The sequence below is a fragment of the Capsicum annuum genome, chromosome 4 (genome assembly GCF_002878395.1).
Source record: "Capsicum annuum cultivar UCD-10X-F1 chromosome 4, UCD10Xv1.1, whole genome shotgun sequence".
Lineage (NCBI taxonomy): Eukaryota > Viridiplantae > Streptophyta > Magnoliopsida > Solanales > Solanaceae > Capsicum > Capsicum annuum.
The window spans coordinates 166,036,953-166,061,511 of NC_061114.1; the positions used below are offsets into that span (position 1 = coordinate 166,036,953).

Here is a 24,559-nt window from a genome sequence, read left to right on the forward strand (position 1 = left end):
TTAAACCAAACGGCCCCTAAAAGTCTCAACTGTTCTCTAGACTTCTTCGATATTATCAACCTCTTTTCCTTTCCAACGTAGAGTTCTATGCATTTCACATTACATCACGAGGTGGGCATAGTATGGTATATATCGAATTATCATACTTAATTAAAATTTTTGATATCGTAATTTTGATATTATGATATTTGGTATGATATATATTTTAAATTTTTTTGGTATATGATACAATGTTCGGTATTCACAAATGACATACCGAAATATCGAATTTCATACCGAAGTATATATATATATATACTACTTAATATTAGTATAAAAATATTTAGACATTTGAATTTTCGCTACTCTATCTTAATTGAAATGTCTTTTTTGTGTAGTTGACTAACAAAAGGAGTTGTTTATACTTCTTTTTGAATATTTCTACATGTGTAATGTGTATTTATGATACAAATGAAACGTGCTTTTGAAAAGTCAAAGTAATACTACTTTAGTATATGAGCATATATTGTAGAGTTGAACAAACTATGGTTACCGATTATCATATCACAAAATATCGAAATGGAACATCAAAATACCCAATCATACCGAATTAATATGGTATGGTAATGGTATAATACTTTTAAAAATTGAATACTGAAATTATCGTATCGAAGTTTCAAATACCGTACCATACCATACCATGCCCACCACTAATTATATCTAAAAAAAAAAAAAATTCTCATATGCCCCAGCCCAATCTTAGTGGATAGAGTTGATGTAACGCTCTGAATCTAGTATTCAGAATGCTACACGGTGCACATGACCCCGAAGGACCACAAGCTAACCCATGACTGATATCTGCACCTATATATTGCAAAATATACCATAAAATGTGAAAACATGAACTGAATGGCCATAAGGTTCAAAACTGAATGAACATTTAATAAACAATGTCTGAAAATGGTATAACAATATCAAAATAAATCCAAAATAACTGTCTAACATGCTATAGTCTGAAAGCCTCTAAACTGTCTGAATAAGGAGTTGATGGGACATGTCCCCAACTAACTTCGACTACTGAAATAAACTGAAAACTGAATTAGTAATGAAATCATGTCCTCGAAGGATGATGACTCACTGCTAACTCTGATCGCTGAACTGGGATGCTACTGGTTCTCTGGAGCTCGTGTTTCTAAATATATGGTATAAGACACCATAACGCAAATGCGTCAGTACTTTGAATGTACTGGGTATGCAAGTGAGGTAGGGTGAATGCAATAGGTTCATATGCATGAACAATACTAACTGACTGACTAACATGAACATAACTGTAACTGAGATTGTGCTAGGACTAAATACTGAGTTCTGACTACTGAGTCTACCGACATTGACATCTGAGTCACTGATGAGTGAGAAACTGATACTATATTACTAAATACTGAGGGATTGATACTATGTTACTGATACAAGGATAACTATGTCTGACAGTTCTGATTATGAAGAACTGGTTTGGTTGGCTGTATCTGACAGTCCTGAAGCTAAATGCTAATAACATAAGTTCTGATAACTGATATAACTGATAACATGAGTGATTGTATCGGACAGTTCTGAACCTGATGGAACTAGCTGAGTTCCGTATTGTATTTGAGTAACTGAATCTGAGATCAGTCCTATCTAGCGGGTGATCTCTACATTTGATGAAACTGATACTAATTGACCATAGTTGAGATCAGTCCTGGCTGGTGGGTAATCCCGAGGTCTATTTATAATAATAAGGATTGACTGTATCTGACAGTCTTAAATCTATACTATTGAGCTGAATTGACTGTATCTGACAGTCCTGATTCTGTAACTGAAACTGTAGGATGTATTCATTTAACCGACATTCCCCATACTAAGCTAACTGGGGTCCAACCTGTAACCTCAGTTGGAAAGGTGTCAATACCGCGCCACTGGTAAAGACAACTGCTGTGGAGTCAGTCCTAATCTAGCGGAGGACCCCTGGGATCAGTTTTATACATTTAAATGTGCTAACCAGTGATCCCTGAGTATGTCAGTCCTATCTAACGGGTGACATCTTGTACCTACGCTGGCTACGTAGTTTTGGAACTTAGGGATTGCTTCTAAGAATCTCAGTCCTATTTAGCGGGTGAGTCCCCATCCCTAAGCTCGCTCGGTGCTGAATCCTACTCCCATCTGAAAGACACTGAATTGATTAACTGAGCTGAACTGATACTAGTGGTATTGTTTAGCGGAGCTAAACTAAACTGAATTTACTGAGTTCCGTTGACTGACGAAATGTACTGAGTTCTGAGGACTGAATGATAATACTGAAGTTACTGAGATTGACTGGGAATACTGAGGATATTGAGATTACTGAGTACTAAGATCACTGAGATTACTGAGATTCCTGAGATTTCTGGGTTTTTCTGAGTCACATGACTGACTGAGTTCTATGGATCATGGCTTGACTAAGAGTATCATGAAAACATGACATGACTCTAGGCACACAGCTAAATTGTCGGGTACAAGTACTCCAGGACTCGATGGAAAGAAACTGACATAGCATGACTTACGTGAACACATGACCAACAACACAATTCATAATTCATATATTGAAGCACTTCATTAAACATGTGATATGCATAAACTTGTACAAACATGGGGATTTCATAATATCATGCTAGTTGAGCACTTTTCCTTCATATCGGCATTTTATCAAACACATGATAGGCATAATATATGTAGACACCATTATACAACAATTACACATCATGATTCAACATCTAATTTCATCATCCTAGAGTTTAATCATAGGTTCATATGAATATACATCTATACAAATCAATTCCACATAACATTAATCACCTAACATGGATTTGAATTCAATTGATCATTCTCAACATAAACAAAATAAACCCAACATGAAGTTCATAAAGAAAATCTAAAATCTTTACTTTAGAAAAGAGATTCTTAGGCTTCATGGACGAAAGAAGTCCATGAATGAACACTATGCATACCTAGGATGTGATTTCTTGAGGATTGACGGTGAAACCTTCTTGAATTTGAATCTCCAATAGAAACCCTAGCTTGTTCTTGAGAAAAACTTAAGAGAAACTAGTATATTTTGGGTGAAGAATGACTAAATCACGTGTTATTAGGTATATATAGGGGGTGGAAAATTAACCCTTTTAACCCTAGACGCGTCTTTAATTTTTGAGAAAATTTTTCGATTTACATCCTTGGTGCGACGCGCCACTATCGCGCCAAGTCACTGGAAAGTGACAAATGGAAAATTGCACGGTGGCGCGATGCGGAGCTATCACGTTGCCACCTTATTTGCGACCTGGAAGTTTGGCGCGATGCGCCACTATCGCGGAGCAACACTAAAAATTCCGCGATGCTGATGGCTCAGGTGATACTCTGTCTCACTAAAAAGGCTCTAACTCTTCGCTCGGGTGTCGAATTTGGGCGAATTTGGTATCGATGGAAAGCTTATTCGATTCACCACACGATAAAAAGTGAAAATCTTGAAAATACCACGTGTACAAGAGTGGATTCATCTTTAAAATAAAGCTTCTAACATTCTTGCAAAGCTTTTCAAGCTAAGAAAAGTACGGGGTATTACAGTTGACTCATATCTATTATTTTTAATGGGAGGTGGTTAAGTGGCAATTATCCCATAAATTAAGGTGTGTAAGAGTTTGGTCCAAATATCACGACTATAAACAAAAGAGGCATAATTTCTATCCAAAAGTAAGTTAAATTAAATAGTAGAAAAAAGACATTAAAACCACCTTATACTATATTCGAAAAATTGAAGACACACATAAACTATTGAAATGATTTAATACACACTTGTACTACTATTTAAAAGTAAATTTAGTACTACTCCGAGACGTATAACACCACTCTCACAATAAGTGATGTTTTACACTCGCCGCCATATCATTGCCACATCAAAAAATTATAATTTTTATAGTTTTTTCTTTATTCATTAACTTTTCTTTTGTTAATTATATTTTACACTAATTAAACCCTAATTAACCATCTACTTAAAGTTGAATTTAGTACCACCCCGAGACGTATAACACCAGTCTCACAATGGTGTTTTACACTCATCGTCATGTTAGTGTCATGCTGTGTCACGTCAAAAATTATAATTTTTATATTCTTTTTTCTTTATTCATTTATTTTTTTGTTGTTAATTATATTTTACACCAATTAAAACCTAATTAACCGTTAAAATTCTCTAATAATTATATCTTCTTCATCACTAAATATCACCCACTCCATCTCTCATCTCACAAAAAAATTCATATCCGACCACCATTATTGTCTTTTATTTGCTCTTCACCGCCCCCTTATCACCTTCAATTCTTCTTCTTCTCACCACCCACCACCAATTATCACCACCAGATTTTGATATTGTTGCTCGATCGACTTTGTGGGTGACTAGTGATACTATCGGAGAAAAATGAGAGGAATTGAAAGCTTTATGAAAGTGAATTTAAAATTTTTGATCACATCAATTTGTTAATTTCATAACAATATCAACATAAAGCTTTGGATGAAAGATATGAATATGATTGAAATTTGATTGTAAAAAATGAGGTCCGCTGAAAAATATAAACTCACTGAACAAAATGAAAGCTTGCCAAAAATAATGGTTCTCGCCGGAATTAGCTATTTCTATTATTAGATTCAATAATTTTAAAGTTGAAATATTCTTTTAAGTAAAAATGTTGAACTAACTAATATAATCTATCCTAATTTTTAACTGAAAAAAGTGAAAGAGAACCACAAATGATGCAGAGTAATCTGCTAGAAAGAGGAGATGAGGCTTTGACAAAGAAGAAGTAAAAAATAAATAAAAACTAAACAGAAAGAGGCCCACAAATAAACATATAAACATTCAATTAAAAAATGACATGTGATTAATTTAGTTAGTTTTAAATTAATTTTTTTTCTTTTCACTCACATTTATGAAAACATTAATTTTTTCTTTGTCACATCATTTTTTTTGGTCTAAAAAGGGTAAATAAATTCATTTTTAAGTAATATAGGTGTGTAGTACTTCACCACAATAGTTTAGGTATGTTTTCGACTTTTTGAATATAGTTTAAGGTGATTTAGATGTCTTTTCCCTTAAATAATATTTAAACAAGTAGTACAACTATATTTCATCTCCTTTATGCCTTTTCTTCATGTCCTCCGAAGTAATCTTTCAGGTCAGAACTCATAAACACTTTCATTGGAGATAGGAGGATAACATACTTGAGAAGAAGCTACCTTAATAGGAAGCAGGATTCATCCAGATCCTTTTGGCGGTTAGATGGAGGACTGGAAATTCTCTGTACCTGAAAAAAATGAAGTATCAAATTCGACTTTCTTGTATAGTAATTACCCCCTATCAAGCATGAAGACTTTTATAGGCTTTTAAATAGTAAGAAGAGAAGAATAAATCAAATAAGAAAAGATGCCATAAATAGGCTCATCGTGTTCAACTTCAATTATTTGCAGAATAATAATTACTGATGATATGCTAAGGATAGGCTTGCTCAATGGGGTGTGGTGGAGGGTCAGAGGTGCCCATTGTGTGCTAATGAGGTTTATGAACTGAATTGCGCTGCAACTCCATGCTAAAGGGGGGAATGCTGAAGTTGAGGAGTATAGAATGACATTTGCTTGTTGTGTATAGCACCTCTTGCTGGAGAGAAATGGTCAGAGTATTTCAGACCTCACAGCAAAGTGCAGAAACTCTGATGAGAAGAATCATACAATAGGTCACCTGCAAATGGCAGTGGAAACCTTGACTTAGCAGGAAGATGGAGGAACTCAATTTCTACCCATAGCTGTTAATGGATGAAGTAGCTAATTCACGTAGCAATTGCTGTATGCATAGGAATTAGCTTACTCAAGTAGAGCAGTAAGTTGCAGGCTTGCAGCTGATGTTGGGGTTTGACGTCCAACATACAGTTTGTCTTGTTTGAACTTTGTACTTAATGTGCTTGGTAATAAAAATATTTATTTACCTTAAAAAGAAATTACTGATGAAAACCACACCTTGATATAAGGCAACATTAGGTTAAAAATATTTTTGTAGCAATATCGATTTTATCATGCCTAATCATGTTAATCAATCACAGAGCAAATTTCACATACAGAAAGAAGATAGCCAAAGCAAGAAAAGCGGTGCAAGGCACTTGCTAGTGTAGTATGCTGTGCTGAAAAATTTTAAGCACTTTGCTAGTGTACTATGTTGTATTGCAAATTTATCTATACACCAGCCAGAACAACCAGTCAATAACTACACTGAAAGGACAGCATTCTCCTTTTCTCAGTATCACAAAGTTGAAGGTATGCCTACAAAACACAGCAAGAACTACCAGAAAGAGCATATGCAAGCAGATATTCCAATTTCTCCTGATCAAGTTATGCAGTCCACCCAAACAATTGGAACAAGCATGATTCTAAAATCTAATATTTTCAGAATGGAATTTAATCTAACAATGAAGGTTTTACTAACATGATATCTTACAGTAGATGCCCTAGGGAAGGGACGAGGGTGGCATAGAGATATGTGCTCCTTCAAAGAGCTGAAAATGAGGAGGAATCTTTCATTAGAATGCTCATTATGCTAGTCAAGACATTCTAACAGTACAAGATTAGATTCTACCATTTTTGCTGGTCAGGGATTGCAAACAATGAACAAAAAAAACAAAAAACTTTTGCTTAAGGAGAACGAGCATATGCAAGTGGATATTCCAATTTCTACTTCTACTGATCAAGTTATACAGTCCACCCAAATAGTTGGAACAAATATGATTCTTAAAGTCAACTATTTTTCAGAATTGAATTTAATTAATGGTAAAGTTTTTACTAATATGATATGTTACACTAGGTGCTCCAGGGAAGGGACGAGGGTGGCTTAGATCTATGTTCTCCATTGAAGACACTGAAAATGTAGAGGGATTCTGCTAGCCAAGACCTTCTAACAGTACAAGATTGGATTCTACCAAATTTGTTGCTCCGATTGCGAACAATGAAGAAAAAACCTTAGGTTCATGATAAAGAGCATATGCTGATAGTCCATCTACTGATCAAGTTATGCAATCCACTCAAACAGTTGGAACAAGTATAGTTTCGCAGATTTATTTGATTTTGATCAGAAGTTTATCATTTGTACAATCTTTTTTTTTTTGACATTTCAAAAATATGCAAATATAGGTTCAATGATTCATGGAAACCTTAAAAAAGGTCGAGGTAGTAACAAGTGCAAAGAAGCTACATCACTTGAAGTTGGACAAAAGCTAAAAGTAACATTTTACAATAATCGAACAATTGGAAAGAGTAGCAATCTATTTTTGAGGTACCTTGAAAAATAGTTTGTAAATGTAATATGTGTCCGTTGGGAGTATCATCGTGGTGAACTACTACAGTCACAGAACTATTTTTCCAAGGTGCCTCGAAAATAGAATGCTACTCTTTCCAACTGTTTGATTATGGTAAAATATTACTTTTAGATTCTGTCCAACTTCAAGTGATGCAATTTCATTGCACTAGTTACTTCCTCGACCTGCTTTAACCTTTCCAAAAATCTTTGAACCTATATTTGCACAACTTAGAAATATCAAAAAGATTGTAGAAATGATAAATTTTTGATCAAATAAATTTGAGAAACCCTACTTGTTCCAACTGCTTGAGTAAACTACATAAGTTGCTCAGTAGATGGAGAAATACTATCAGCTTGCACATGCTTTTTTGCATGAACCAAAGGTTTTTTCTTCATTGTTTGCAATCCCCAAGCAGCAGATATATATGGTAGAGCCTAATCCTGTACTCTTAGATGGTCTTGGCATACTTTGGCTGGCATAATGAACATTCTGATAGAAGGAGCCCTACACATATTCAGCCTCTTCAAAAGAGCACATAGATCTAAGCTGCCCTCGTCCCTTCCCTCGAGCACCTACTGTAATACATCATGTCAGTAAAAACTTTACCATTAGATTAGATTCAATTCTGAAAAATAATAGATTTTAAAAATCATACTTGTTACAACTATTTGGGTGGATTGTATTACTTGATCAGTAGAAGGAGAAATTGGAATATCTGCTTGCATATGCTTTTTCTCCTGAACCAAAAGTTTTTTGTTCATTGTTGCAATTCCTGAGCAGCAGACATGGTAGAATCTAATCTTGTACTGTTAGAAGGTCTTGGAATACTTTGACTAGCATAATGAGCATTCTAGTGATAGATCCCTCCTCATTTTCAGCGTCTTCAAAGGAGCACGTATCTCTAAGCCTCCCTCGTCCCTTCCCTAGAGCACCTAGAGTAAGATATCATGTTAGTAAAACCTATTCAATTCTGAAAAATAATACAGTAGATGTTAGAAATCATACCTGTTCCAACTGTTTGGGTGGACTGCATAACTTGATCAATAGGAGAAATAGGAATATCTGCTTGCATATGCTCATTCTGCTGAACCAAAAGTTTTTTGTTCATTGGTCGCAATCCCTGATGAGCAGACATGGTAGAATCTGATTTGGTACTGTTAGAAGGTCTTGGCATACTTTGGCTAGCACAATGAGCATTCTGATGAAAATATCCCTCCTCATTTTCAGCATCTTTGAAGGAGCACATATTTCTAAGCCTTCATTCATTTCCTAGTTCACTTGGTGCTAGAAATCATATTAGTATTCTCAGATCACCTGGTACAAGTAATCATATTAGTATTCTCTCTAAAGGGTACTGTCACATGTCCTATATGTGCGCAATGGACTTAGACATTAATTTGAAGATTCACATATATAGATAAAATTTAGAACTTCTAACATGAGAAAATCAAACAACATTGCGTTTACAATCTGAATTATTTTAAAACCAGTAGTACACAATCATCAACACAGTGGAATCCCTCAATTCACATATCAGATTACTATCTCCAGCCCCAAAGTCAACCCATCTTTACCCCGATTAAGTCAGTGTATGCTCTCTCTCTCTCTCTCTGATTATTCAGAGCATACGTTCTCCATCTATTCTTTACCTCCAAAACAGAGCATCAACAGAACAAAAATACTGTTTAAAGTGGAAAACAAATCTCTGCAGTATCACCAGTGTTATCAAAAGCAAAAAGCACAAAAAAGTTCTTGAGTAACACGGAAGATTGAGATTCTTTTTAGTCATCGAGTTTTTATTAGTTCCACTGGTTCTTCAATTATCTGAAACCACAAATATCTCCAGCTGGGCCTATTTAAACCAGTCAAGTGAATTCACCAATCACCTCTGCCACATTTCAGTTTGTAGCCAGTTGCATATCTGGGAGCAAATTTTGAATGTTTCTCCTACTTCCTAAGATATCTCATATTTGTAGTTGCAACTATTGACCTGCATATGAAAATTCTCACTTTTCCGGCAGTAGAATAACTATAAGAATCATGCTATTAGATTTTACGAACAACAAGAACAACAACAACAAACCCAGTATATTCCCACATAGTGAGGTCTGGGGTGGGGAGGGTAAGATGTATGCAGTCCATTCCTCTACCTCTAAAGAAGTAGAAAGGCTGTTTCCGATAGACCCCCGGCTCGAGATACGGAATACTACACAAATACATAGTAAAGCATGGAACAAGATGGCATAACATAAATACGACACCCACAAGTAATAGAAAATAGAGAAAAGTAAACAGATTCGTAATAAAGCATGAAACAAGGTATCATAACAAGAATAATACCCCCACCAAGTAATTCCCTACACTAGCGACCCAAACTGACCCTAGCCTTCTGCCCTAATTCGCGTCCTCCAGATCTTCCTATCTAGGGTCATGTCCTCAGTGAGCTATAACTGCTCCATGTCCCGCCTAATCACCTCTCTCCAGTACTTCTTCGGCCTACCTCTACCCCGCCTAAAACCATCCAAAGCTAGCCTCTCACACCTACGAACCGGGGCATCCATGCCCCTCCTCATCACATGTCCGAACCATCTCAATCGGACTTCCCGCATCTTATTCTCCATTGGAGTCACACCAACCTTCTCCCTAATAGTCTCATTTAGAACTCTAACCCCCTAGTCAGCCCACACATCCAACGGAACATCCGCATTTCCGCCACCTTCATTTTTTAAATGTGGGAGTTCTTAACTGGCCAACACTCCGCTCCATACAACATGGCCGGACGGACTGCCACCCTGTAGAATTTGCCTTTAAGCTTGGGCGGCACCTTCTTATCACACAACACCCCCGAAGCGAGCTTCCACTTCATCCATCCCGCCCCAATACGGTGCAAGACATCCTCCTCAATCTCACCGTTACCCTGAATTATGGCCCCGAGATACTTGAAACTATCCCTCTTACATACCACCTGTGATTCCAACTTCACTACCACCTCATTCTCTAGCCTCACGTCATTAAACTTGCATTCCAAATACTCTGTCTTGCTCCTACTCAACCTGAACCCTTTAGACTCAAGAGTTTGTCTCCATACCTCTAATTTATCATTCACACCCCCCCGCATCTCATCAATCAAACTACATCATCTGCAAAAGTATACACCAAGGCACCTCTCCTTGAATACGCCGTGCCAACATATCCATCACCAAAGCAAACAAAAAGGGACTAAGAGTAGATCCCTGATGCAATCCTGTCAAGACAGTGAAATGCTTTGAGTCTCCTCCCGCCGTCCTCACCTGAGTTTTAGCTCCATCATACATGTCCTTAATTGCTCTGATATATGCCACCGGGACTCCACTCACCTCCAAGCATCTCCAAAGCACCTTCCCGGGGACTTTGTCGTATGCCTTCTCCAAGTCGATAAACACCATGTGCAGGTTCTTCTTCCTTTCCCTATACTGTTCCACCAGCCTTCGTACCAGGTGAATTGCCTCCATCGTCGAGCGGCCAGGCATAAATCCAAACTGGTTCTCCGAAATAGACACTATCCGTCTCAGCCTCACCTCGACCACTCTCTCCCAAATCTTCATAGAGTGACTCAATAACTTAATGCCCCTATAGTTATTGCAACTCTGAATTTCACCCTTATTCTTATAAAGAGGGATCATAGTACTCCACCTCCAAGCCTCGGGCATTTTCGCCGTCTTGAAAATTTTTTTAAACAATCCAGTCAACCACTTTAAACCAGCCTCGCCAGAAAACTTCCAAAAATCCACCGGTATCTTATCAAGCCCCGTCGCTCTGCCCCTTCGCATCCTGCGAACAACCTCTCTAACCTCTTCTACCTTAAAACGTCTACAATAACTAAAATCCCGACACTCCTCTGAGTGCTCCAGCTCCCCTAACACAATAGCTCTATTCCCTTCGTCATTCAAGAGCCTATGAAAATACGACTGCCATCTATTCTTAATGTGGCCGTCCTCCACCAACACTGTACCGTCCTCCCCTTTAATGCACTTCACCTGGTCGAGGTCACGACCCTTCCTCTTCCTAGCCTTAGCGAGTTAAACAACTTTTTTTCCCCTCCTTTCTCCTGTAACCCCACATACAAGCTCTCAAAAGCTGCCGACTTAGCCGCCGTAAGTGCTAACTTAGCCTCCTTCCTAGCTAACTTGTACTCTTTCCTGTTTACCCGCTTCTCTTCTTCGTCCTTACTCTCAACCAACTTAGCATACGCCCCTTTCTTGGTCTCCACTTTCTTCTTAACCTCTTCATTCCACCACTAATCCCCCCGATAATGCCCGGCCCGGCCCCTAGAAACACCCAACACCTCACTAGCATTCTCCCTGATGCACCTAGCCACCCTATCCCACATACTATCCATATCCCCCCTACACTCCCACACCCCCATTCCCGCCAACTTCTCCCCTATCTCCCACGCATTCACTGGCGTCAAGCTGCCCCACTTAAGTGTAGGTATACACTCCTCACCCCTTCTCTTCCTATCCTTCCTTATACCCAAATCCATAACCAAGAGCCTATGCTGGGTCGAAAGATTCTCACTTGGGATGACCTTACAGTCCTTACACAACACCCTATCCCCTTTCCTAAGCAACAAAAAGTCAATCTGGGTCTTGCCTATCGCGCTTCAGAAGGTGATCAGGTGATCGTCCTTCTTCGGGAAGCCCAAGTTCACCACCTCCAGCTCAAAGGACCTCGCAAAATCCAATAGAGTAGCCCCCTCTTCATTTCTTTCTCCAAAACCAAAACCACCATGCACATCACCAAAGCCTCCCGGTAACGCCCCGATATGCCCATTGAAATCTCCTGCTACAACAATCTTCTCCGAGCTAGGCAATAACAGAAAACCTACTTGGCTATTTGGATACGACAATCGGAACTCTCTACCGAATACTACAATCACAATATATTGGCAAAGGTAGAAGGCAAACCAGGAAAACAAGTCAAAAATGATGTATGTATATCACGCGTATCTGTGTTGAAGTACCACTTGGAATATTAGTCAAAAATCAAATTCTCATTGGAGACCACAAAGAGCAGATCATATACAAACAACAGATCACAAGCACCATCAACTAATCCAAGAAGGAAGTATAGATCCAAACCAAACTCCGGAGAACACACAGACTCAACAACAGTCCCAGTGTATTCCCACAAAGTGAGGTCTGGGGAGGGTAAAATGTACGCAGTCCATACTGCTACCTCCGAGGAAGTAGAGAGGCTGTTTCCGATAGACCCCCGACTCAAGATATAGAATAATATACCAAGATCGTAATGAAATATAAAACTGGATGGGTAGAACACACAGACTCCACAGACAGAAACAAAGGAGCCACAGTGGCAGACAGTGTCTTTTGCCAAAAGAAAAAACCAATGGTGAACACGAACAACAGGGGTACGACCAGCCACCAACAGAAGAACATCGCGACAAAGGTATAAACGCCACATTATTTCACGCAACAACAGGTAAGTTCCTAGAACCTCAAGTTTACAAGAACAAAAAGAACTAATAAATAACTCATTAACACAAAAGTCCAGCAATGGTAACAAAGAGCTAAAGAAAAAACAGCCAAGGAGAAACCATACGTTTTCCAACTATTTGGATGTATTGAACAATTTCTTCAGTAAATGAAAAAGAAAATGGAATATTCTCAGATTTAGTTCCCTTTCAATTGATGCATTCTGTTACCTTTAAGTTTCTTTCTTGGACTATCTGCTCTGCAGTGATATCAACCAAAGGCCAAGATTTTATACAGTTCTAGTTCTTGATTTATGCTCTGTCCTCAGTTTTATTCAGCATTAATCAGCTGAAGTTCAACTAAATCGATGCCATCTTCATTTACATATTCAATGGAAAATTTATGTTATTTTGAATGGTAGCGCTTGCATATTTGAGTAGCTAAAGGAGGATATAACATAAGGAGACATGTTATCCCAACAATCGTCCTTGTTCGAGATGAAGGCCCTTAGCAGGCTCATTGACAGAACAGTGACAGAGGCTATATTGAGGGATTGGTAGAGTGAAGGAAATAAGAAGAATAATGAAGGTCCGCATCTTTTGGTCACTAATGATAGTAAGATGATTAATAATTTATAAACAGGTTAATAGGAGGAAGAGTGTCAGCATCCATTTAATCTACCAATGGTTTACACAGGAAAAGTTAAGGAATTTAGAAAGTAGATTACTTCAGCTAATTCATTAGTTATTTTTCCTATTTCTTTGTAGAGGTTGTTTGCAGTAAGGAGGTTACTCCTCCACTTTCTTAGTTCAGTTGTAGCAGGAAGTTATTTCCTTGTTTTCGATGGGTGGTTAATCCACCAGTGTTGTATTTAAAGTTATTTGAATTCAATGAAAAGATAAGCAGAAAATAATTCCAGTTTTTGAGTACTTCTAATCAAGAATTGCACGTTCTCTCTTAACGAACCAGCACCATAGGTCGAAAAAAGAAATATCTTCCCAAACTCCTAATTCTCTCTACATTAATTCTGATTTTGTCTTGCAGCGTCCCATAACTAGATCCATCACAGGGGACTGTAACAAAGAATGACTATATCACATGTTTTATTCGTTTGTTGATGATATACATTAATTTTTTATTTCTTCAGGATATTTATTTGGTTTGAAGCAGTTATAGGACTTCACATCTATTTATGGAAGTTCAAGTGGGTACTAGTGTGAGGTGCTGAATATTTATAAATTGGACAGTATATGTGGATGTAAGGTGGCAGCGCTATCACTAAAACATTTGTGTTTGCCACTGGGGAAAATTTAACGACAAGGGACTATGGCAATTGGTAGCTGATAAATTTCAGAAAACACTTAATCACAATGGAAAAGAAGGTTGTTATCTAAGGGTGGGAAAATCTTGTTATCAAATACTCCCTGTGTCCCGATTATGTGGCGGTGTTTGACTCCATACAGAGTTTAAGACATAAAGGAAGACTTGTGGAGCTTGTGGTCTAAAACAAACCACTAACATTTATGTGGCTATAAATCTTGAAAAACATATAAGAATTAGACATGAACCACAGATGATTCATGTTTCTCGGTTCTCAGGTGAAACAAATAACTATGTCATGGGGTGAGCGTATCGAGGGGGATTATGAAAGGAATGTCTTACATACTGCGTACACAGTTGGTACTGCTGTAAGACTGTTGTGCGATTCAGTGAAAGAAGTGTGGCAAAAAACACTGCCACAAAACACTATTATAAAGGAGACTTTTGTATGGCTTACTAATTGGGAAATGATATGGGTGCTATGGTGGAGGACACTTGAGAAAGGATAATCAGGGAGTCACATTGATAATGTTCTCCTAAGAGATATTCCGATCGGGATTGGGAAGAAAAAGATTAAGGGAGGATTAGATGGTGTGGAAGGTGAGATATACAAAATCTTGTTGGTGGAATTTAATTGGGGGTGGGTGGGGGGGTGGTAACAATGTTGCATGGAAGAATGTTTGGGGTACTAAAGCAACTTGGAAAGTACTTTTTACCAAAACTGTCGTAAAGGAGAAATATTGATGACGTGATCATATTCTGAATAGAAGGACAATTGTAGGGAGTTGGTGTCGCTTGTGAAAAGAAAGTGGGGAAGAGCTACATTTTGTTGCATTGCAAATTCACAAAACAGCTATGGAACCCCACACGTTCATCGTTCAATGTTGGAAAGGCTTCAGCAAGGATAGTTGAGGAGGCAATTATGAGTTGGAAGCCAAGCAGAGTTGAAGAAGAATGAAAGACTATATGGAGAACTATGTAGCAGAAGGAAAAAGAATTTTTCCATAATAATGAAAGAAATAAAAGTAACTTAATTTTTGTTTCATTTAGTGTTTTGATGTAAAGCGAAGATCCTACTTGCACAGATGATTGGGATAACTTGTTGGCTAAGTGTGATTGAGCCACTCATTCTCATTGTACATATTTTTTAATCATCTGCATGTGATTTTAATGAAAAGTTCTGATCTATCAAAGAAATGATTATCATAAAAGCAAAGAATGAGAAAGGCGGAAAACAAACAGACAAAGTAGACACTCAAATTATTTCTAAACATGTGAGCTTCACAGGTTAGAGAGAGATAAGATTCTACATTACCTTTTAATCTTTCATTCAAACTCAGCATCTCTCGGCCTACAAACTCTATGATGAGACATCCAATACATGGAGAGTTTATATGAGTAATATCCGCTACTGGACCATAATTGATCTCTAGAGATGTTTGCGGCTTGATTAAGGTGTATAAAACTACAACTCTAGCTGAAAGAATTCTCATATTGATGAAGTTAATGCTCTCTAGTGGGCCAAAACAAAACAGCTAGGCTGCTTAAGTTTCAAAATATAGGTTTTGGTCAGATGCAACATTCTGAGCTCTATCGAATTGCTTCAATGCTGTATCCCGAAATAAGGCGAGTATTCCTTTACCCATACTGGTTCTCCATCATATGCATGTGGAAATTTTGAACTTTGGAAAAGCTTTTATCCCTTTTGATGAAATGAATCAGGTTCAGACCTTGAATGCCACTTGAAGCAAATCCATGTCAATAGCAGAAACAAAGTTGAAGCTTACCCATTGTTTAAGAATCAATTCTAAATTAAGCTTTTCAATATGTGCACCATACTCATCCATTTAGCAGCTATTCCTCAACTGCTAGGCATAAACCTTCATCCCGTGAATCCTCCATCAGTAGCCTCAACGTTGAATAAATGCCTATGTCCTTACTGCCACAACTAAGAGTTCGGTTTGCTTGGAACATGATTACACAATTGCATACACTAATCCAACTGTAACTATCTACTTCCTTTTTTATCCTCTCTTTCATCTCCTTCCTGACCCGAACAAGGCTCTCCCATCTTCCCCTGGACTCGTATACTTGCGCTAGCACCAAATAAGGCAAAGATGATTCTGGTGCTAACTCCATTATCTTCCCTGCAACCTTTTCAGTTTCTTTTAAGTATCCATAAATATCACAAGCAAGAAGTATCGATTCCCATATTTCGCTGTTGGGCTCATGAGGCATATTTTGTAATATATCTCCAGCTTCTTCAAGTTTACCAGCTCTGGTCATCATGCCCACAACACAAGTGTAGTGCTCAATGCCAGGTCTAACTCCAAATTGCTCTTCCATTGAAGAAAATATAGCTATACCTTCATCGACAAAACCACCATAGCTGCAAGCTAACAGAACAGTGGTCAATGTTATTTGATCAGGTTGACCACCGACTTCAAGTAGTTCATAATAAAGACTGAGTGCTTTGGTAGGTTCACCATTGATAGCCAGCCCAAAGATCATGGCATTCCAAGATATCAAATCTCTTGTTAGTAGCCCGTTGAAAATATTAGAGGCAGAATCAATTAATCCGTACTTACAGTACATGTCTACAAGTGAAGTGGAAACAACAGGATCTGATACAAACCCCAACTTGATTACCAAAGAATGGGCTTGAATCCCCAGGTCCACAGGGAAGGTTGTGGAACAGCTAAGAATGCAGCTGAGTGTAAACTCAGTAGGTCTAACATTCTCCCTCAAAGTTAGGACGAATAAACGTAAGGCGCCTTCTTCTAAACTGTTCTGTGCATAGCTCGAAATCATCGAATTGCACAGAGCTGTATCCCAAATATCTGAATCCCTGAATAAGCGAGCTGAATCCTCAATTCTGTGGCAGTTAGAAAACAAGTCAATTGCTGCACTTGAAACAATCGTGTTGCACAAAACCCCCATCTTTATGCAAAGACATAAGATTTGCTTGCCCTTCTCCAAACTGCACAAGTTAGAACAGCCAATAAGCACTGATGACATAGTGAACTCATCCGGTGAATATTCACAAGCTCTCATCAAAGAGAAATTAGACAGAGCTGTATCTTCATACCCTGATTTACAACAGCTCGAAATCAACGAGTTCCATGAAATAACATCCACCGTCTCCATCGCTAAAAATACACCAGTAGCATAGTCCAATAACCCAAGCTTTCCATAAAAATCAATCAGCGTATTCCCAACCACCACATTACCCAAATCCACACCATTCCTCAGCATGTTTCCATGTATTTCCTTGCCATGGAAAGCAAACTCTACATACGAAATCAATATCGAGAAAGTATATCCACTAGGCCTAATACCATACTTTTGCATTTCCAAGAAAACACCCAAAGCATTCTCAAACAACCCATCTGAAGCATACCCCGAAATCATCGAATTCCAACTCACAACATCTCTCTCAGGCATTTCATCAAACAATTGACGTGCATTTTCCACATCACCAAATTTCACGAAGACTTTCAAACACATGTTCCATGACACAACATTCTTGATGGGTGTTTCATCAAACACTTTTAAAGCATCAACTTTTTCTCCAACTTTGCTGTACATATCAAGACAACAATTACCCAGAAAAGTATTCTTGTTGAAACCAAGTTTTATCAATTTCCCATGAAGTATTTGCAGAGAAGTGAATGAGAGGGACTGGGTTATGAGGCGAGAATAAAACGAAAGTGAATGTGTGTGGTATCTGTAAACTCTTTGTACAAATTGGTACATACAAACAAGTAGAAAAAGCTAATGCAAAAATGACAATGCCCAGAAATCCCGTTCACTGTAGATTTGAATATTTAGTAAGCCGTTACTTGGTAGTGTAACGGCCCAGGTGGGTGCCGGTATTGCTTCCGTATTTTTGAAGTTGGAATTCAATAATTTAGTAATGGGTATTTCAGATTACATATCATATTTTAAAATATGGTTCGATAATTGATCAATTAAATTTTGATTGATATGATATTTGATAATGCCATATTAAAGTTGGAGTTTTGCAAACTATGTTTAAACTTCAGAAAATATATTTAATAAAATTATCAACGTCCAAAAGATTCTTTGAAATGATTAATATTATTGTCTATAGGTTTGTTAGACATATGTATATATGCAAGCTATGTTTACACTTCAGAAAAAGTATATTTAATAGAAATCTTATTTAATATTTTTTTATGCTTTTTATGAATACATTATTGAGGTTCAAGAGATTCTTTGGAATGACTAATACTATAATTTATTGGGTTAGTTACACATATCGCGCGAGTGTATACATACATACACACACACACACACACACACACACACATATATATATATATATATATATATATATATAATAATAATTTAATATACGGTAAATACGGAATATCAAACGATATTAATATTTTGTACCAAATCCAATCATGAATATCGAAATATTAAAATTTTTACTCAAAAATTTCTTACCAAATACCAAATTACCAAATACCAAATACCAATTACCAATTACCAATTTTTTCTATTCGATTCAGTAATTCAATTTGATATTTTATGCTCAGCCCTACATACAACTATAAAATCATCATATGCTACGTGCGCTTTTGTCCATCGAAATTTTTTCCCTTTTATAGAAATTTTCTTTTATTTTATTTCAAACACACTCTAACGGTCTGGTTGGCAGGGAAAGAGTTATCCAAGATAATTAATTTCACAATTAATTATACATGATAAATAATTTATTATATCACTATAGTATAATTGATGAAATAGATAATTCTGGTACTAACACACACCTCTAATCAAATATAGGATAAAATAATCATTTATGCCTCATCACACCAAACGCCCCTAAGTTGGTGTTTGGACATAAAAATTTCAAATACAACTTGAAGTTGCATATGAAATTTTTTTACTATTTTTTTCACTCCACTCCTTTTACAAAAATTTAAAAACAACTCCAATTTATATTCATAGCCAACGATAATAACTTCAACTCCAACTCCAATTTTTTTAATTTCCATAACCAAACGACTACTACATATATGAAAGTTTTATTTTAAAATGTAAATTGAATTTTTCTTAAGTTGTATTTCTCATAAATATGAAAATCTCCCAAAGTTGTGATAAATATTAAGTGGGTGACCACCAAAGGATTTGGTGCAGCGATAGGACTGCTCCTCCCTTAACTAGAGGTTTTGGGTTTGAGCCCTGGATATGGAAAAAATCCTTGGTAGGGAGCGCTTTCCCCCGAATGGGGCCTTACGTGGCGCGAATTCGAATTAGTCGGACTCCAATGTGGGTACCGAACACCGAATGGGAAACCAAAATAAAATTAAATTAAGTGGGTGTTTGACCATGTACACAAAAAAGTGTTTGACCATATATATATATATATATATATACGGGACAAAGCCCGCCATGTGGCACTCCACAATGATTTAGAATTGGCATTATTTTTTTTTTTTTCATATTTTTCTTATTTTATTTTATTATTTAAAAGTAACTCATGCTTTCCACAATGTAAATAGGAACTCTTCGCTGACCAAAGTAACACCGCAACACAATGAGAATACCTTCCTATCGCTATGTAATACCCCGATCGTTCCTTAAACCTAAATTCGTCTCCCGAGTAAATATAGGGGACTTCCAAAGTGGTTGATATTTAAATCATGTTGTATTTCCCTAATTTCTACTTTTTATCATGTGGAGAATTGAATAAGCTTTCCATCGATACCAAATTCGCCCAAATCTGACACTCGGGTGAGGAGTTAGAGCCATTTTAGTGAGACAGTGTGCCAACTGGCACTTCAGCGCGTCGCGGAGCCAGCCAAAATGGCAATTGTCATTTTCCAGTGAGCCTTTGCGATTTCACCACATCGCGCCAAGGCTCAATTTCAGGGTTGTCAAATTCCAGTGCACCAACGCGATTCCTTCGCGTCGCAGTGCCTTTCCAGGTCACGACCAAGGTTTCAAAAGTAACTTCACCGCGTCGTTCCACTGTGCAATTTCCCAATTGTCAAAATCTAGTAAAGGTCCGCGATTGTGGTGCGTCGCGCCAGGACCAAAAATCGGGATCCAGTTGTAGAATTTGCTCAAGGGTATTTTGGTCTTTCCACCCGTCCTTACCCACTATATATATACAAATAGAGGAGAAAATCCTCATTTTCCTCTTCCATTCCATCCAAAAAAAGGCTAGGGTTTCTCTCTTTCATTTTCAAATCCAAATCTTCTCTAAGAAATTTAAGAAATCTTCCATATATTTTACTGAGTTGTTTAAGAATCGAGTTCTCCGAGTCAAAGGCATCAAGAAATTTAGCTCAAGGGTGCGAGAAAGAAGTTTATATCAAGTTTCTTCATCTCCAAAATTATAATCAAGGTATGTGGGGCTTGAACAAGAATATCCTTTCATTCTTATGCCCAAAGAATTGATTTTTACTATTGAAATTTCATGATTTTACAAGCAGGATTATATCCAAATTACTTTATCATTGATTTATGAGAACCGAGCTATTCAAGATTGCTATACATGACTATTTCGCTGTTTTATTTCTTAAATTGAGAATTTATGCTATGAATTGTATATTGCAACTATGAATTGACGATTTCCAGGAGATAGATGATAAGAGTCATGATTTTAAGATTTTCCATGAGAAGTTGATTATTGAATATATATATATATATATATTGATATTGAGCTTGAGAGTCAAGAATGAGTCCTATGATGTTTCCTTGAAGCTTTTGATATTTGAAATGATTTGATAAGCAAACGTACTTGATGTTAAGAAAGATTGTTTTGATTTTGAGTCGAGTTAGGAATCTACAGTTGTATATGATTTACAGATGAGATATATTTATGTTTTGGTCCTTATGATAGACCCATGAGTTGATATTGATTAAGGTGGATTTCCTAACGCGTTCTGAGCCGAGTCTGGGAAGAGTATTTAGCACCAAGCGAGAAATATGGTATTTCCCCAGAAATACGTGCCACCGTAGGATTGATATTGATAATTGTGGGCCAGAGGCCGAGTATGAGCTTGTTTTCACGAAGTTGAGGTTGTACTCCCTAGCAAGAGTATGACGCTCCCGCCAATGTGGGGTTCTCTCCTTAGAAGGGCAAAACGTTGGACTCCATGCGGCTCACATGGTTTATGTCGGTTATAAGAAACTCCCAAGTCCATAATAGTCTAAGTTTCTTGAGTTACCGAGTCACACTAAGTCATGAGTCAAAGAGTTTGAGTCGAGTCCAATGATTTATGAGATTTATGAAGCATGTGTTATTATTGATGATTTATGGAAATTATGTTTCAGGAAATTCAAGCGAAGAGAGTCATTATTGTCATCATGCATGATTTTATTTTATATTTATGATATTATTTAAAAATGTTGCATACACCCCCACATACTCAGTACATTTCCAAGTACTGATTCCCATACTCTTCTGTGTTCTATATTTCCTCGTGATATAGGTTCAGGTGCCCAGTCTCAGCACCGACAGTGATCTTCGAGTACCTTCATCTACATTTCTGCAGTTGGTGAGTCCTCATGGTTCGAGGACCTATGTCCCTGATTTTGTCTTGTTAATAGATGGTTATTTCCTTTCAGATCAGTACGAGTCAGGTGGGGGATCTGTCCTAATGGCTCCTCAGTCTTATGTAGTAGAGGCTTTGTCAGACTAGAGTACCAGGATGTCCAGAACTTCAGCATTTTTATTGTACAGGACATTATCTCTTCATATTCCAGTATGTTCATGGTATGATTATGCTTTCTTACTCTAGATTGATTTTCGTTGTAGCGAGTTCTGAAAGTAATGACGGGCTTAGAGGGTTAGCTTGAGGCCATGTGTGGCCTTAAGCACCATGTGACATCCTGGGTCGTTACACTTTGTATCTGGAAAGGAAACTAAAAAGGCAATTTGCTTCACTGCTGCTCACCACTCCCGCCATTACTCCTCCAACTTCAACTAAATCAGTCTTCTTCCCTTTCGAGTACAACCCTTCCACCAACCAAGGTATACTACTTATTCTCTCTTATCAAAACTTTCCTACCAAATACCACGACACTTCAACGCTCTCTAATTGTAATGTTTAGACTTGCCTACTACAATACTTTGCATACTTTATCAAGTTCTTATTTTTTTATATGCTCTATCACTAACAAATTTACACACTTATTCCTTTGTCATCCTGCTATCTTATTTTCAGGTCTTTCTTCAATCGGCCTTTCATATACCAAACAACCGAGGTACACTCCTTACCCTTTCATCATTTATTTTGTTCTTTAAATTGAAATCTAAAAGAGGGAATAAAGAGACTGAAAATTTGAATGATATATAAAACATGATGTTGATCTTATAAGAAAAGAAAAACTTAACCATTCAAAATGACTTCAATCATGATATAATATATTTATTGAACAGAGAGATTTTAAAACCATTAAAACATACAATTCATCAAAGTTGTTAATTATGATATAAAGTAATTATTTTAATCAACAGTGTCGCAAAAACAAACCTGAAAGGATGATGAAGGAAAACTGAAAGCGAAATTAATGCAAAAGATCAGAGAGTTTTGTTCATTGTAATTGCGTTAGGCTGGTTCCTGAGCGACTACTTAAGTGGTGAACATAGTATCAAGATTTGGGGTCGAGAGAAAGAAAAAACATAGAGAAATGGGGAAAAAGTAAACAATAGAGAGCCTGTAAAGGCATACAATTGGGTTTTCACAGGGTGTTATTTTGGTTTCCATTTATTTTATTTTATAGTTTTGAATATTTTGAGATATTACGTGGGAGAAAAATACTGAGATACAGGTTCTCCTATTTTACATACTCTACCTCTTTCTTATTTTTTATGCTCTTCTTATTTTTCATACTCTATTGCATAGATTCGAAGACTTATTCTTTTATCGTTGTGCTCTTTTACTTTTAGGGCTTTCTTCAATCGACCTTTACATACTCACCGAGGTACACTCCTTACCATTTTATACACATATTCATTGAAACTTTGGCATCAAACACCACAACACTTACCATTTCCTAATCTTAACGTTGGGCTTCACCTACTTTACATACTCTGTCGTTTTGACTACTTTACAATGTCTCCCAAATTCTTATTTTTCTATGCCTATCACTAACAGATTTGCATGCTTATTCATTTGTTGTTTTACCCATCTTCTCTTACCCTAGGCCTTCAACATCCCATCGTATTCTTAAATTATTACTTTATATTCTGTCGTTTTCTTATTTTATGTATGCTCTGTCGCTAAGAAAAATAAATCTCTACTTTGTAGTTAACAGATCTCACTGCTTATTTGTTTGGAGTTTTCCCCAGCCTTTAGACTCATATACAAAGGACAAAAGTCACGACTTCACATACAACCATCGATCTTGACTGTTTTTAATGAGGATGTTCATCTATTTGAACCCAGTTCATAATTTACTTCAGTTTTTGCTCATGTGTTGATCTGTGTATTATTATGGTTTAGTGTTGAGTAAATTTCATGGGTTAGCTTCAGGGCTACTTATAGCCCTAAGCACCATGTAATCTCTAAGGGGTAGCCCAGTTTGTTTTAAACATGATATCAGATCCTATGATGTTAAGGAGTCCTTGGGAGTCTAACAAGCTGTGCTACGTAGAGTCTTGATCATCGGTGTGAAGGGCACCATACTTATAAGCGAGTGGCTATGGGGCGTATTAAAAAACTATCTGTTCTTTCATAATCTCTATTGTGCTCTGAAGTTACCTTTATCTGCTCTAAATCATGCTTTCACTTGATAGAGAATGCTTCCTCGCAGAGCTTATGCTCGCAAAAATGGGGACTAGCCAGCCTCACCACCACCTGTAGATCCTTTGAATAAGAATGTCTCTCATACTGAGTTCGGGGCTTCTTTCTAAGTGTTGGACCAGGCTGTGAATGCTAATGCTCAGGGTAATTAACCAACAACAGTTGCAATCCAGTAGAATGGAAATTTAACTGCAACTAGAGTTTGCGATTTTATGAGAATGAATCCACCAGAGTTCTTTGGGTCGAAGGTGAATGGGGATCCTCAGTTCTTCATTAATAAAGTGAGAAAATTGCTTATATTATGCACGTTAAAGAGTAGGAAAGTGTGGAATTGGATTCTTTCCATTTGAAATAAGTAGATTATGATTGGGTTACTATGTGGAAGGAAGATAGGGTGAGAATGTTGCTTCTATGAGTTGGGATGTATTTTAAGTGACTTTTCTAGATAGTTCTTTCCTCATGAGATGAGGGAGGCTAAGGTGGAGAAGTTCATGAATCTTAGGCAGAGCTCTATTTCAGTGAATAAATATTGCCTCAAGTTCACTCAACTTTCTAAGTATGCACTAGAGTTATTGCCGGATTCTAGGGCTCGTATAAGTAA

General features: G+C 37.2%; 1 protein-coding gene across 13 annotated transcripts; it reads right to left on the reverse strand.

Moving 5' to 3' along the window:
* Nucleotides 1-1,124: 1,124 nt before the first annotated feature.
* Nucleotides 1,125-18,085, reverse strand: LOC107867756 (pentatricopeptide repeat-containing protein At1g43980, mitochondrial). 13 transcript variants are annotated; one of them, XM_047410846.1, is made up of 5 exons: nucleotides 15,486-18,085; nucleotides 8,382-8,690; nucleotides 6,509-8,308; nucleotides 5,272-5,339; nucleotides 1,125-1,171 (listed from the first exon to the last, which is right to left on the reverse strand). In XM_047410846.1, the coding sequence occupies exon 1, from the start codon at nucleotides 17,924-17,926 to the stop codon at nucleotides 16,025-16,027; it is 1,902 nt and encodes a 633-aa protein (XP_047266802.1). In that variant the 5' UTR covers nucleotides 17,927-18,085; the 3' UTR covers nucleotides 1,125-1,171; nucleotides 5,272-5,339; nucleotides 6,509-8,308; nucleotides 8,382-8,690; nucleotides 15,486-16,024. The 13 variants fall into 13 exon arrangements, with proteins under 13 accessions (XP_047266802.1, XP_047266805.1, XP_047266804.1 ...); XM_047410849.1 differs by lacking the exon at nucleotides 6,509-8,308 and having other exon boundaries at nucleotides 1,130-1,171; nucleotides 8,553-8,690; XM_047410848.1 differs by lacking the exon at nucleotides 6,509-8,308 and having other exon boundaries at nucleotides 1,132-1,171.
* Nucleotides 18,086-24,559: the final 6,474 nt, after the last annotated feature.

What these genes read in the sequence shown, in the direction of transcription:
- LOC107867756 (XM_047410846.1), bottom strand. Translation starts at nt 17,926, where the DNA reads ATGTACCAATTTGTACAAAGAGTTTACAGATACCACACACATTCACTT.